The sequence below is a fragment of the Strongylocentrotus purpuratus genome, unplaced genomic scaffold (assembly GCF_000002235.5).
Source record: "Strongylocentrotus purpuratus isolate Spur 01 unplaced genomic scaffold, Spur_5.0 spur5_scaffold_1, whole genome shotgun sequence".
In the NCBI taxonomy this organism is placed as follows: Eukaryota; Metazoa; Echinodermata; class Echinoidea; order Camarodonta; family Strongylocentrotidae; genus Strongylocentrotus; species Strongylocentrotus purpuratus.
Window position 1 is genome coordinate 36,305,525 of NW_022145594.1, and position 14,384 is coordinate 36,319,908.

The 14,384-nt window shown below is 37.2% G+C and overlaps 2 protein-coding genes across 2 annotated transcripts; both read right to left on the reverse strand.

Moving 5' to 3' along the window:
* Positions 1-6,444: 6,444 nt before the first annotated feature.
* LOC115921088 lies at positions 6,445-10,301 on the reverse strand. Its single transcript, XM_030978155.1, has 2 exons — positions 8,386-10,301; positions 6,445-6,901 (listed from the first exon to the last, which is right to left on the reverse strand). The coding sequence occupies exons 1-2, from the start codon at positions 9,520-9,522 to the stop codon at positions 6,707-6,709; spliced, it is 1,332 nt and encodes a 443-aa protein (XP_030834015.1). The 5' UTR covers positions 9,523-10,301; the 3' UTR covers positions 6,445-6,706.
* Positions 10,302-10,853: 552 nt separating this feature from the next.
* On the reverse strand, positions 10,854-12,749 carry LOC105447083. Its single transcript, XM_030978743.1, has 2 exons — positions 12,658-12,749; positions 10,854-11,196 (listed from the first exon to the last, which is right to left on the reverse strand). Exons 1-2 carry the CDS (start codon positions 12,747-12,749, stop codon positions 10,854-10,856), a joined length of 435 nt encoding a protein of 144 aa, XP_030834603.1.
* Between the last annotated feature and the right edge of the window lie 1,635 nt (positions 12,750-14,384).

Here is a 14,384-nt window from a genome sequence, read left to right on the forward strand (position 1 = left end):
CCACTTTTGTTCCTTACATGGATATCTACAAACATGGGAATTGTTGTGTTCATCGGACATTCGACGGCCGAGAACAAAGGCCCCCCCCCCATCGAGTCAGGCTAGTACAGTAAGGGTTAAAGTGTGGTCCGTAATTTGTTAATTTGTTGATGTATTTGTATATGATTATTCAAATAAAATTTCTGCACGAATCAATTTAGCAATACCGTTATAATTATGTTGTATTTTTGTTGATTTTTGTTGTTGGTGAATGCCATGCAGAAATATATAATATGAAATAGGATATAGGCTGTATAGAATTAATATGGACAGAACAAAAGAGAGGTATAATTTGCCTATTTTTCGAATTTCAATGAACCTTCTCTTTAAAACAAAATCAAGTACAAGACAAAGAGAGAGTGAATTCATGGTCTCATCCAAATAATAATCAAGTATCGAAATAACATTATGAGAGAGAGAGAGAGAGAGAGGGGTAGAAGAAATTAAAACAAAAATTAAACAGGAATACTTTACAAATCATTACATAGGGCAAGCAAGAGAAGTAACAATAAAACCGATGGTTATCACAATAAAATTTAAAAGAGCATTCTTTACCTTTATGTGGAAATCAATGAGTAAGTATACACAGAGCAAGGGGTGGATTATTTGTTATTAATACCTCACTTTAGAAATCTGGCCATCTGATTGGTCGAAACTGGAGTCGTAATTTCAAGTGATGCCCCACTCACAGGGAATAGCAATAGCCCACAGGGAATAGTTAAAAGTTTTTACCCTCATCCTCATCCTCATCCTCCTGCGATCCCTATTGGTTTACGTGTTAAAATTGTATTTGTGCGAGCGCGGACACCTTACATTTGTACGATGATTTAGTCGCTACATTTTAGGTTTTTTTAATTGCATAGCACAGCGCAGACCGGCGATCTTGATTGTAGCTAGGCCTAGATCTACATGTAATGACGAGATGACGCTCCTTTGGAAATATAGGGATAAGCCTGCTCTTTCATATGACAACTCATTTTTCGAGTATCACCTTCAGGATCACAAGCAATAAAGGTTTGAATCTCGATTTGAAAAATTATTTCATTGACCAATTTGGCATGATCGCGCAATGCATGTAGACTCCATAGGGATATGCGTGCAATCTCAATGGCCAACTAAGCTAGGCCTACCCACTGCAAGTTTATCAACATAGAACCTTGATAGCGTAAACAAACTTGATAACCATGATTGACCAATACTAAGTCGCCCAAAATTGTATTATATGACCATGTTTTCAGTATATAAAAGTTGTAATATTCGAGGCATATAGTTGATTTATTGGCTCTCGGGGAGATTACATCGTACTATCACCCCTCGAAACGCCTCGGGGTGATATGGCACGATGTAACCTCCCCTTGAGCAATGAAAACAACTATGCCTCTCATAGCAGTCATTATTTCTATAATATATTCTATAGTTTGAAGTTTTTGTTAATATCAATGAAATCTTCTACCTATCTTCTAGATTAATTCAAGCATTTCAAATATATTATGTCTCACTGATCATAAACATCCTTAATCTGGAAGTGCCTTGTTTAATTCTGATACGAGAATTCACAAAATGACTTCATGGTTTGACAAAATCAATGTCAGTAGTGATTCCGTGGACAGACTCACTCGTGGGTGTGATTCCGCGAACGGAACCAACAGAATGTGATCACATGTGCGATTCCGAGGACAAAATCTCTATGTACGTGACATTGATTTCATGACAAAATCACTATGTGAGATTGATTTTGTGAAAAAATTACAATGGGAGAATGCATTTGTGACAAAATCAATTACCTGGAGTGATTTTGTGACCGAATCCTAATGTGTCACATAGCACCCCACAGGGAATAGTAACGTTCTTTGAAATGAAGCGACATTCACGAAATGATCATTATGATCAAACAACAGCCAGTAGTGTAATTAGGATGAAAAATTTGAAGGGGGAAGGGGGCGACATGGAAATGTTGACATCTAGTGCAGTGATCTTTGTTGGGTTAGTATGCTTAACTGTTACTTTTATAATTGACCTAAAGAGAAAGGATAGATGAAAGCAAAATAGAAACACGTCTATCGAAATTGATTGATGTATAGGATTTTCACTTCTGGCATTTACCTCTGATATTTTAACCTCTCACATTTCGACAACAAACCAATTGTCCTTGGGTAGTTGTCAGTCATATTGCTCCGATTGTCTCATTTTCGCTCGCGTGAACATTGCCAGCACAAACTACTGACCTCTACCTCCTACACGGATCATCGCCCATTCCCATTCACTATACGTTACGTACTAAAAGGATGTATTGTCTGACCGTTCATGAATATTCATGTTTTTGCTTACCTCGGCAAAATGTTTGCTTTTACTAAATTGAAAAATTACGGTGGGGGTTGGATGAAATGGACAAAATGAAATAGGCAGAAGTGATCTATGATAATTCATGCTTTTCATGTTTCGTGTGCTCGACCTATAATCTTCAAATCGCTTGGAAAACTGAGTCCAAAGTTAGACTTGTTTCACATGTGTATTATAGGCAATGACGAGCTTGCAACCTATTTTGAAAAATTACGGTGGGTGAACTTTCAAAAGTCAATGAGACATGAGGGCTCCAATGAAAGAGCTAGTGATAACGTACGTCGGGGTGGATGTGCTTTTCGTTTAAACAAAAAAAAAATGAATTTTTAACGATTTTTTAAAAAAACGTCCATAGGCTAACATGTTAGGTTGCTGACTCTGATCATGCTCTGACGATAGGGGGCGTTGTGAAATGAGACTAAACGGAGCAATATGGGGAGGGGGGAGAGGGGTAAACTGTCCAAGTTGTACAATGTAGTTGTCCACATAGTCTATGGAAATTATTTGAATCGCGCAAATCCTGCTACCCAGGGACACTAATCATATACTGCTAACGGGCCAGCCTCAACTAGCACATGTGCTCTTTTCTTGTCCCTTTTACTGGATTTTAGCAAATGTTTTGTTTACATTTGTTTAGATATAGCAAAGAAATATTTTGAGGAAAAAAAATTGTTATTGTTGATGGTGAATAAATCAATCAATTAAAATATATTTACATTACTTAGGTCGGAAAATATTTGAGTCTATTTACATATTTTCATAATAATGAAACTAATAATTATAATAATAATAATTGGAAGAAGAATGATAACAATAAAAATAATAACAAGACAAATGCGACTGCATCTCCTAAATGCCTCCGCATTAATTTAGTATGGGAAATGGATGGAATTATTCGTGACATATCACGATGAAAACAAAAAGCCTATCTCTTGTGGTTCTTGACATATTGCAACAAAAAGGCTTAAACCTATTATTTCAGTATTGTCACAGTTGACCTTTAAACCCAAATCTGACAAGATCATGTTCTTATGGTGATACATACTACCACCAAGTTTGAGCCTCGAATCTATAGTGGTTCTTGAGATATCGCAACAACGAGGCGAATACCTCAAATTTCATAATTTGACCTCTGTGACCTTGACCTTTGACCTGGTTACTACCAAATCTACTCAGATTGTCTTCCTATGGTGATACATACTATCATCAAGTTTAACGTTGATATCTCAAGTGGTCCTTGAGATATCGCGTTATATCGCTAGAAAGTGGGACAGACAGACGGACAGACAGCCCATAACATAATGCCTCCGACACCGCCTTCGGTGAAAGGAGGCATACAAATGATAATAATAACATAAACTAGAAATATCTCAACCTGTATTGCCGCGCAATGCGAATGTATCCCCCGGCAGTGGCAGCAATTTTGTGTCATCCTTATGTTCGAAGAAGGGACAAAGATCCCCTCTCCCCTCCCTGAAACAAGAGGATGACATAGAGATCGCCACTAGTGGCTCACTGACTATTGTCAAGACTAGGAGCAGCATCACCAAAACAATATGTGTGTAGATTAGAGTATAATGCATCTCTGTAGAAAATTTGAAAGAAATCTGTCAAGAAATGTGGCAGTTAGAGCGCACAAAAGACAGCCACCAAAATATGACCTTTGACCCTATAACTGACGGAACACAGGTGGCAGCATCACCAAACACTGAAGATGTGTAGATTGTACTAACACACACCTCCATACAAAATTTAAAAGAAATCCTTCAAAAAATATGACAGTTAGAGCACATAAAAGACATACCCGGTATATGAACTTTAACCATATAAAAGACGGAACAATGAGGGTAGCAAAGCCCAAAAGTTTAGATTGTATCTAGATACATTTCTTATTCTCTATACAAAATTTGAAAGAAATAAGTCATGAAATACATGTATGACCTACAGAGCGCACACGTACTAGACACCCACTAAAATATGAACTTTTGACCCTATAGAAGACGGAACACTGGGGGCAGCATCACCAAAAGTTGTAGGTGTGTAGATTATACCAAGATACACCTCCATACAAAATTTGAAAGAAATCCGTTAAGGAATAATGCAGTTAGACCGCAAACTAGAGTGCCACATAGACATCTATCAAAGTATGACCTTTAACCCAATAAAAGAAGGAACACTGTAGGCAGCATCACAAAAATATGTAGGCTTGTAAATTATACCAAGATACACCTCTGTTATAAATTTTAACGAAATCCCTTGAAAAATGTGGCCTATAGAGCACACACAAGCCATCAAAAAAAAAATATGGCCTTTTAACCTATAGAAGACGGAACACTGAGGGCAGCATCACCAAAAGTTATAAGTGTTGAGATTAAACCACGATACACCTTCATACAAAATTTGAAAGAAATCCGTCAAGGAATGTGGCAGTTACAATGCACACAAGAATATGACGCGGCGGCGTAACGCTGCTGAATCCAAAGTACCCCATCGGCATACTGCCGGGGGATACAAATATGGCCTTTTACCCTATAGCAGACGGAACACAGGGGGCAGCATCACCAAAAGTTATAGGTGTGTAGATTATACCAAGATACACCTCCATACAAAATTTGAAAGAAATCTGTCAAGAAATGTGGCAGTTAGAGCGCACACAACAATAAAATTTGGCCTTTTACCCTATAGAAGACGGAACATTGAGGGCAGCATCACCAAAAGTTATAGGTGTGTAGATTATACCAAGATACACCTCCATACAAAATTTGAAAGAAATCTGTCAAGAAATGTGTCAGTTAGAGCGCACACAGGAATAAATGTATGGCTTTTTACCCTATAGAACACGGAACACTGGGGGCAGCATCACCAAAAGTTATAGGTGTGTAGATTATACCAAGAGACACCTCCATACAAAATTTGAGAGAAATCTGTCAAGAAATGTGGCAGTTAGAGCGCACATAAGAATAAAATATTATGACGCGGCGGCGTAACGCTGCTGAATCCAAAGTACCCAACCGGCATACTGCCGGGGGATACAATAATGATTATAATGATTATAATGATAATAAATGTTTAACTTTCACCATTATAATATTTCTAGTATTAAGAAATACATATATATCTGTCTTTTAGTAAACATGCCAAAATATATTATACAATCCTTAATCCCAGGTTGTAAGGATTATGCAAATTCTCTCTTTGCAAATTAATAAGAATGTGAATAACACTAAAAACCATCACAGTCCAAAATAAAGGCAAGAATCACTCTCCCTTTTTATTTCCTCCCATTGGATGTAACCTTTAATGAGATTTTGTATTTATCTTAAAAATTGGCATCGGCTTTTTTTTGTGTCTTTCATAAAGTTTCACCCTTTGAAAACAAAGTACCATGGTAATACCATGATAACCATGGTTATTTATCCAAATTACCGTCCACCATTCGAACCATGGTAATTTCATTGTTTGATACCATGGTTCGAATGGTGGATGGTAATTTGGACAAAGAACTATAGTTGCCATGGTACTTTTATTTATAAGGGCACTTAGTCCACTCCACTTCTAGACATAGTCATTCGATAAAAAAAATTCTTCAATTCTTGTTTCAAAACTTCCTTGCAACAACTTTTGTATCGTTAATCGGATATTGCTCAAACTTTCAATTGTTTTTGTTTCTCTTATTTTTCTGCTTTTATTAAAACAAACTTAATACCATGGTTTCAAACAATGGTAATTTCATTAACCATGGTATCAAACTATTGTAATTTCATTCTTTGATACCATGTTTACCATGGTTCGAATGGTGGATGGTAATTTGGACAAAGAACCATGGTTGCCATGGTACTTTTTTTATAAGGGCACTTAGTCCATTCCACTTCTAGACATAATCATTCGATAAATAATTTCTTTAATTCTTGTTTCAAAACTTCCTTGTAACAACTTGTGTATCTTTAATCAGATATTGCTCAAACTTTCATTTATTTGTTTCTCTTATTTTTCTGCTTTTATTAAAACAAACTTAATATCAGGGTTGACTTCCCTTTTAAGTATGTTGCGATCTTCCTACATGTGCGTTTCTTTTAGAGCATTCAGGTTGTACATGCATACGACTGTTTACATGGTGCTCCCTGCCCACCGTCAAGGTTTCCACGGTTAGTATTCACACTTAAATGCTTTTGTTAACACTACTGCCGCCTGTGAAAAGTGTGAAAAGACCAATGATCCTTCTGTTAAAAGAACCAACATATATGAGACATTTAAAAGAATTAAAGAAAAGTAAAATGTAGATAAGAAAAGGGAAGAGGTGGTAATGGGATGAAATTAAATCAATCACTCATACATGCATCACAATTTTGGATGAACTGCTCACCTTTGATTCTTTTTCTTTCTTTGCAAGTGTTTCAAAAAAACACTGATGGAATGCACATGATAGAGAAGCTTTCTTCAAGGATTGCATGGAGCATGATATTATCTCTGCCACATCAAGTGACATGGTAGGTCCACAATCTCTCTCTCTTTGGAGTCCAACCTGGATAAAATGACAAAGTGATTACTGATGTAATGCAGAATATAGATGTTGGATGTTAGGCATAGATGTGTAACTTACATGAGAGGTTGCCCAAGATGCACTGCTAGAACGTACTACAGAGAGTAAGAGGGCAGCATTTACCCATCTCTGTTTTCATATACCTTTCTTTCGGCCTACCTACCTCCACTATCCGAGATGCTACAGACTTCTAACAAGTTACTCTAGATAGTACAAAAGTTGTTCTTAATCTCTGACATACAGATGGCTCTTAAAAATGCCATCTTCATACTCTAAATTTAACTCCAAAACCAACTCTTTCAAGAATTGATAAATTCTTTAAAAAATTGACCAATGAAAAAGACAAATTGCCATAACTTTGACATATCAATTCCATTAGGTCCGAATTTTTTACAGCATCTTTATCTTTCCATTGCCCACGTTTCTGCCGAATTTCACAGATCAATGGTTACTTATGATATGAATAGCAACCTCTAAAGTTTGGAAAATGGATGTGTTTATGTGGCAATAGCTATGTCATATTCGGGTTTAGATACTTCAAGATATCCCTTTTTCAGAAGAAAAAAAAAGAAGAAAAAAAACAGATGCACCTCACTACTAACCGACTTTGCGAGAAATTGCTCTCAAAACCCGTACTTGTCACGAAAAATCCTGAAATAACTTCAACATGTGCTCAATTTACGAACTTTATACCTAGGTCTATGAAACTTAGCAGAGATGTGAATCAACCTACTTCACAACTGCCTGCCAAGTTTGGTAACATAAACAGTATACATTTATGTTCACTCAGAAAATTTTGAGTAAATCGAAATTGAAACAGGGCACAAATCGGATTACGCAGGGTTTCTAACCAACGTTGCTGTAACATTGGCTATAACGTCAATTTTCAGATTGATTTTGTCCCCTTTTTTAGTTATTTTTTATCTTGGAATTTTGCAAGTACATTCTGGGGGCCAAACTCAGGGCATCTCATTGTCTCATTTTGAAAATCTGTCAAGCGGGACGTTTTAGATGACATTTCATACCCTGCACTATATGCGTCATGTATTAGTATGATAGCATACAAGGTCGTATAGGCCAAAATATATGGAAAACCATACGTGCGTAATGACATGTACATATAGGATCATTCATCTGCTTAACAAAATAGAAATATGGGCATTAATGCATGCATTTCATTCTACGATTGCAGTTCTAGTTTCCAAATTATTACTGTTCAAACCTCTTTGATTTGACTTCTTTGCCAACAGCAATACAGTAATACATTTCATACAATGATATTTATATATAGGAACAGAAACTATTGGTTGGTAAAAAGGGGAAGATAAAAGCACATGTGCTAGTCGAGATGCACCCTTCCATAAGTATACTGTTGTACTGTAAGAAAAGTGCAAAAGGTATAAAAGTAAGAACTTGTACCAAAATGGATGAACTAATTTTGTTTATCAAACTATGATTAAACTTACCACATGTGGTCCAATGAAAGCATAACCAGCTACAGTGTGTGCTGTCGTGTTTTGGGATATGGCCACCTCAATATTCAGTGATGAAACCCTGTCCTTCACCAAGGCTGCAACATCTGGGTCCTGACTCTCAAAGGCTACATCAACAATTAAATCTAGCTGTTTCTGCGAAGCCCTTAGTCCTTGAAGCATAGAGTTCATTACATAGGTTGCAATACTTCTGTTCTGTGACACAGTGAAGTACAGGAGATACCTAAACTCCTCCTTCTTTGGCAGCACTACTTGATCAATCAGCCTTTTGAATTCATCACAATCTGACTCATATAGGGAAGCAAGATGGACTCCAGCCATGTACTCCTGAAACAGTTTGTGAGGAAAGAAAACTGGCAATTGCACATGAGAATTCCTCTCATGTGTATCCGTGTCAGCAGTAATTCTGTCCTCCTGAGACAAAATCCCGACCCTGCAAGCAGTGTCCTTGGATTCTGGGAATACTTCGAAATCATCTTCACCAAAAACCAATGTATTTTCTAGCAGACCATTGAGGGCCTGTTTGGCAATAGGTCCAAGGAGCTCCTCAATTCTTTTCAAATAGGCAATAAGTGAGGGGCTGCCTACTTTATTCACCTCTTTCTGAGCATAATGTTCTTTAAGAAAGGCAATCATTTCTTTGAAAATCTGAGAAAAGGTTTTCAATGATTTCATTTCCTTTAGTTTTTGCTTGTCACGTTCTTTCCACATAAGACACAACATGGCTACATATATAGGAAAGTGGGCCATGTTTTCAGATATGACATCATTCTCACTGGTGAACTGGATAAGCCGATTTGCTTTATCCTCATCCTTTGGAAAGTATTTGTGAATGTAAACTGACAAATTAGCTCTGTTAAAACCCTCAACATGAATGAATGTGTAGAGCTTCATTAGATCACCATCTGATCTAATCTCTACTGCTCTCCATGGGCGAGTGGTCACCAAGACTGGACAAGAGGCAAGTTGATCTGAACAAAGAATATCTTCAAGTCCAATGTCATCAGTCTCAGATGAGCTTCGACATGCCTCTGAGAGGGTGACACTTTGCTGTGATGGCTGAGGTTGCATATTATAAGAAGGTTGTGATTCGCAAGATTTTGTCTTCATGAATTTGCCACTTAATTCGTCTAGCCCATCTAATGCGATAAATACCTTGTTAGGATTTGACCGGATATACTCAGTTATCTGAGAAACCTTTGCTGGATTGTTTTTGGCCAGATAAGACTTTGCAATCTCGCCAATAGTGTGTTGCTTAAATTTACGTAGAGGAACAATCAAGACCCACACAAACTGACTGAAATGCCTCACTTCAATCCAGTCCCAGGCAATCTTAGCACAAAATGTAGTTTTTCCAGCCCCTGCCTCTCCCTGAACCAAGATCCGCTTGGGGAACTCTCCATTGACTTTGAGATCAATAAAATTGTTGTAATCTATTATTTGCTTGCCAGTTCCATCCTCTTCTTCCAATACAAGATTTGTGTGTAGTTTTTCAAAACCCACAAGTGAAGAAGGCTTGAGAGGATCAGCTCTGATCTTACAGAGAGTTGACCTGTAATTGAACTTGAAATCATTTGCACACTGCTCAATAAGTTCAGGAGGAAGTTGTTTGGTCTGTGATTCTGACGGTCTTGATGGCCCTCCTAAAAAGTAATATATAATCCATATTCACTTGGTATAGATAAACATAGTTTGATCATATATACATCTACAAGGGTTGAAAAGGCCTGAGGCTAATAGTGTGACCTACAATGTACGACTAGGTGCATTTACTCAAGGAGTCCTACACGTTTGTCTGAATTTATATGACTACATTCAATTTTAAGGACATTTAAAATCTGAGTAATTATTGTATTCAGGAACTAGTAGATGAATATCAATGGCATAATTTTTCCTACGACATTTCAGCAATACAGAGTTTCCCCGACAATCACACATCTTACTTTGAAGGGAAAAAACCTGTAATTTCTAAAGTTTACCTCTATGACCCACTTACACCCAAATCTAATCGAAGATTATCTTCTTATGGTGATACATATTATCAACAAGTGTGAAGTTCATACCTCAAGTGTTTCTTAAGATATCGCAATAGCAAACACGCAGGATGGATGGACATACAACCCGAAAACATATTTGTCCCACGTTACCTTCCGTGAGCAGATGCATAAGTACAGTTATCATAATGGAATGACCCGAAATAATATAATTTGTTTGTAGAACATGTGGACATAAAGAAAGTTGACACACTTTAAATTCTGCTGTCACTCAAAGTACCTGTACTATTTTTGTGTCCAGAAAATATCTAAGATTATTAAAGTTTAATTAGTAAATTTTTAAAACATGCATGGGGCCTGATGAAATTGGACACTTCTGTAAACAGAGGCAAATGTTTAGAACACAGAGCACGATCACTATCTAAATGGTAAAAATTGACTTCGCTTTTATGAATGGTTTTCTATGTCTTCTGGTGTAGCAAGACTTAGAGTCTGTTTACCTGTGCTCTTTGGAAATGGAGGTCCATCAAGTAATCCGTCTGATAGGCCACCCAAGTCAATCTCTTGTAGTTTGTCTGCCAAAAGTTGTCGTTTGTTTGAGTGTGGAGGTTGCTGCTTGACATTCCATTTCATAAAGACATCCATAAAGGCATCTTTGAAGTTCTTCGAATTCTCAATCAGGTTTGCCTTAAGCTGAGCATGGGAGAACCCTAGAGATATCCCTACATTGTAGTAGTAAGATGGATCGATATCCTGGGCCAGCTTCAGGAACTCCATTTCACTGACAGTACTGTAAAATGAACAATAAATCAATTGGGTATGATAGTATTTTAGTTGGAGAGCATCCTATTGGCTGACAAGCTTTCATGTGACACTCAACAATTTGCATTACGTGCTCGAGCGTGCAATTTAACAAGCTGGGGATATCAGAATATGTTGCCTGTGATATTAACATTTGAAACATACTGCCCCAAATTGCAGGTAAGTGCGGTATTGTTCTGGCAAAGGTAATCATTCCGCCTAATTAATTATTCAGGCTCGTTCATTGCATTTATTTCGAATATAGTTTGATATGCTGGACAATTTCAAAGAAATGAAATTATGTTAAATCATTTAGTATTTTTATTTTGACTAAAAACAATCTTTGTTTATTTAATTTTTAAGCACCGGAAAAGACACTTGCATTGTTAGATTTATCGATCGGCTTAAAATGGTGGCCAACGCCAACCTGTCTACAATGACCACTTTTTGTGTTTCTCTTAGGCGGTCGCTATAGACAGGTTTGACTGTACATATTATCATTATTATTACTATTATTACTTCTACTAATATACTACAACTTCTACTACTAATACTACTACTACTACTACTACTAGTAGTAGTATTACTATAAGTACTACTACTACTACTATTTGTATTAGTTTTATTATTATTATTATTATTATTACCTTCATCATCATGATAATTATCTGCATCATTGAATAGTCTATATGCATATTTTGTATTCACATGATAACTTAAAGTGTCACATACAAAGAGAAAGTCAAGTTCTGAGAAAGGTGTAAATATTTTGTGAGCCTTTTCATTCTATTTATGTTGGTGTGGAAGAGTATCATAGAAAAAAAGTTCCTTGAAAAAGATGGTTCTTCAAATGCCCTCATACTCAAAATATGACAAATAATTTGATGTGGACCACACTTTCACGACACATGTTTGTGTAGTCCTATATACACATTTCTGTGTCCAGTGCATGTGACATTTAGCAAGACTGGGCCAAATAATAATTTTGACGACTCCAAAACCAAACAGTATATACCAATACTGTTGCGCTACATGCATGATCAACCTTTTGAATCACTTCCACACTGTTTCTTTTGCAATGCAATCGCGTGACCAGAACTAAACTCTATTGTTAACCCACAAAGGTTACTAGTATAAAGGCTAGCTTACTTTGAATCATCGGGTCATCATGTCGGGTCAGGTTGTAGCGTTACCCGGCCTTTTGTGAAAATTAACATGCCATTTATTCATGAAATGTCAGGGGATATGTTTGTGAAACAAATCCTTCTCATCTTCAAATGGTCTGGTCCAAATTACGTGACACTTTGTGAAAACCTTTCAGTAAATCTACTAAAGATCGCATCCTGAACGTGCATCTTCACATGATCTTTTGTTTTATGCAAGGTTGTGTAACGCAACCACCCGACCGGACGCGATGACCCATTGACTCGAAGTAAGCCAGTATGCATACCTTTCTGCAGTGTTAGGACCTGGATTGGTTTCAACATCACCAGATCTCATCAAGAGGATCAGGAGCAGGTAGAGAAAGCAAAATCCACCCATGGTGTAAGATGTCCTTCGAACTCGACAGAAATGTAGCCCTCTGGAAAATGGTGATGACATCGTGGGCAACAGTGCCTGAAAATATTATTCAGAAATATCTACATTACGTACATAAAGCAGATGGATTGAAGATCCTTTAGAGGATTTCAATTCTCTGTATATATCTATCTAATAATAGTGAACAATTTGGGGGGGTTTTCGACGCCATAAATTTTGTTGCCCCCGCCTCCTGAAACCCGCCCTTAGGAAGAATTGCTGGGACCAGCCAAGAAGCTGTGCCTCGCAGGGTTCATATTCGAGAAATACAGTAATTGGGCAGATAACAATGATTTTGTGAATTGTTTCGGTAGTTGTCAATCGGGGCGGCAGGGTTTCTTTCACAGCGCGAAATAAGGGGTATCATGTACTGCATCGTATGCAGAGATCTCGGTGGAGCATGCATAAGATAGAAGCAGCAGTCTGGACTAAGGAAAGAGAGTGACGGTGACGGTAACAGTGACGCATTACAGCTTATGAAGTGTATTGCACATTCCTTCCGTGACTAGTCCGAACTTGCCTTGCAACAGCTATCAGTATCAAAACTTGTTATGATTATTAAGTAATTATCAGCTATTAAAAAAAGCATGCCGTGCTTAACATAGGAGGGGAATATTAATTTTGTGTTAAAAAAAATATTCGATCGGTATGTTATAAAGAAGAATTTTTTAGAAAGCCGTTTTATAATTCCAACATTAACGTGTTTTTTTAACCTAATTTATTCATCCTGCTGAGACCCGACCAGTAGCTAGCTTTTTTTCCAACTCCGCTGGTAACAACCCCATGCATGCCGCGAACAGTGAACTGCTTTGCAACCCATATTTATATCGGCAGTTCGGATTGATTCAGGATGAGCTAGAGTATGAAAAAACATATTGGTAAAAATTAAATACTTAAGAGTTTTAAGGTGGATTAATTTGTGTGGTGTGCAATACTGCAATATCTTATATATTTCATAATTTTTATCGGAGCATCGGCTTCCAAAAGCGAATCCGGGACCCGATGGCGACGGTCAGGATTCGGTATGACCGACCGACTCTAGCCTCTACTAGAAACTTCCTACTGCGATACCTTCATCACTGCATTCCTCATATCAAAAGCTGTAATTTGTTTTAAGTAGTATACTTTTAATAGCCTGATGATAAAGATTAAAGTTAACGAGCAGATCATAGTTACTTATCTTCCAAGAAGTGGGGCATAAGATTTACAATTAAGAGATGAGTACTTTGACAAGCCATAACTTTAATAATAATGCAATATCCTATTTCAATCATCATTTCACCATTGAATTTCTCTCATCAAGAGCTTTAAAATTGATGTATAGTTTGACAATATTTGAAGGAGAAAAAAAATATATAGCCAAATTGTGAGCCCCTATGTTGATAAAGCCCTACACTGTATATGCATTTCTCGTTTTCGTCCTTCCCTTTTCTTAACTACATCATGGTAGTGAGCTCTTTTTTGGCCCTCGAATATTTGAAAAATCGCATGCAATTTGCACCTTATGCACCTTATTTGTGACACTGGCAGGACACAAATTGGTGTTGGGTCCAGGGGGCGTAGCTCCTGGAAGCTCAGGGGTTTTATTATCGTCAGATG

Bases quoted from the DNA above. Each gene is read 5' to 3' on its own strand.
- LOC105447083 (XM_030978743.1), bottom strand. From the start codon at position 12,749: ATGGGTGGATTTTGCTTTCTCTACCTGCTCCTGATCCTCTTGATGAGA. The intron at 11,197-12,657 runs GTATGCATACTG...TTCATTTTACAG, and splicing joins GGTCCTAACACTGCAGAAAG to TACTGTCAGTGAAATGGAGT.
- LOC115921088 (XM_030978155.1), bottom strand. From the start codon at position 9,522: ATGAAGACAAAATCTTGCGAATCACAACCTTCTTATAATATGCAACCT. The intron at 6,902-8,385 runs GTAAGTTTAATC...CATTTTATCCAG, and splicing joins CTTTCATTGGACCACATGTG to GTTGGACTCCAAAGAGAGAG.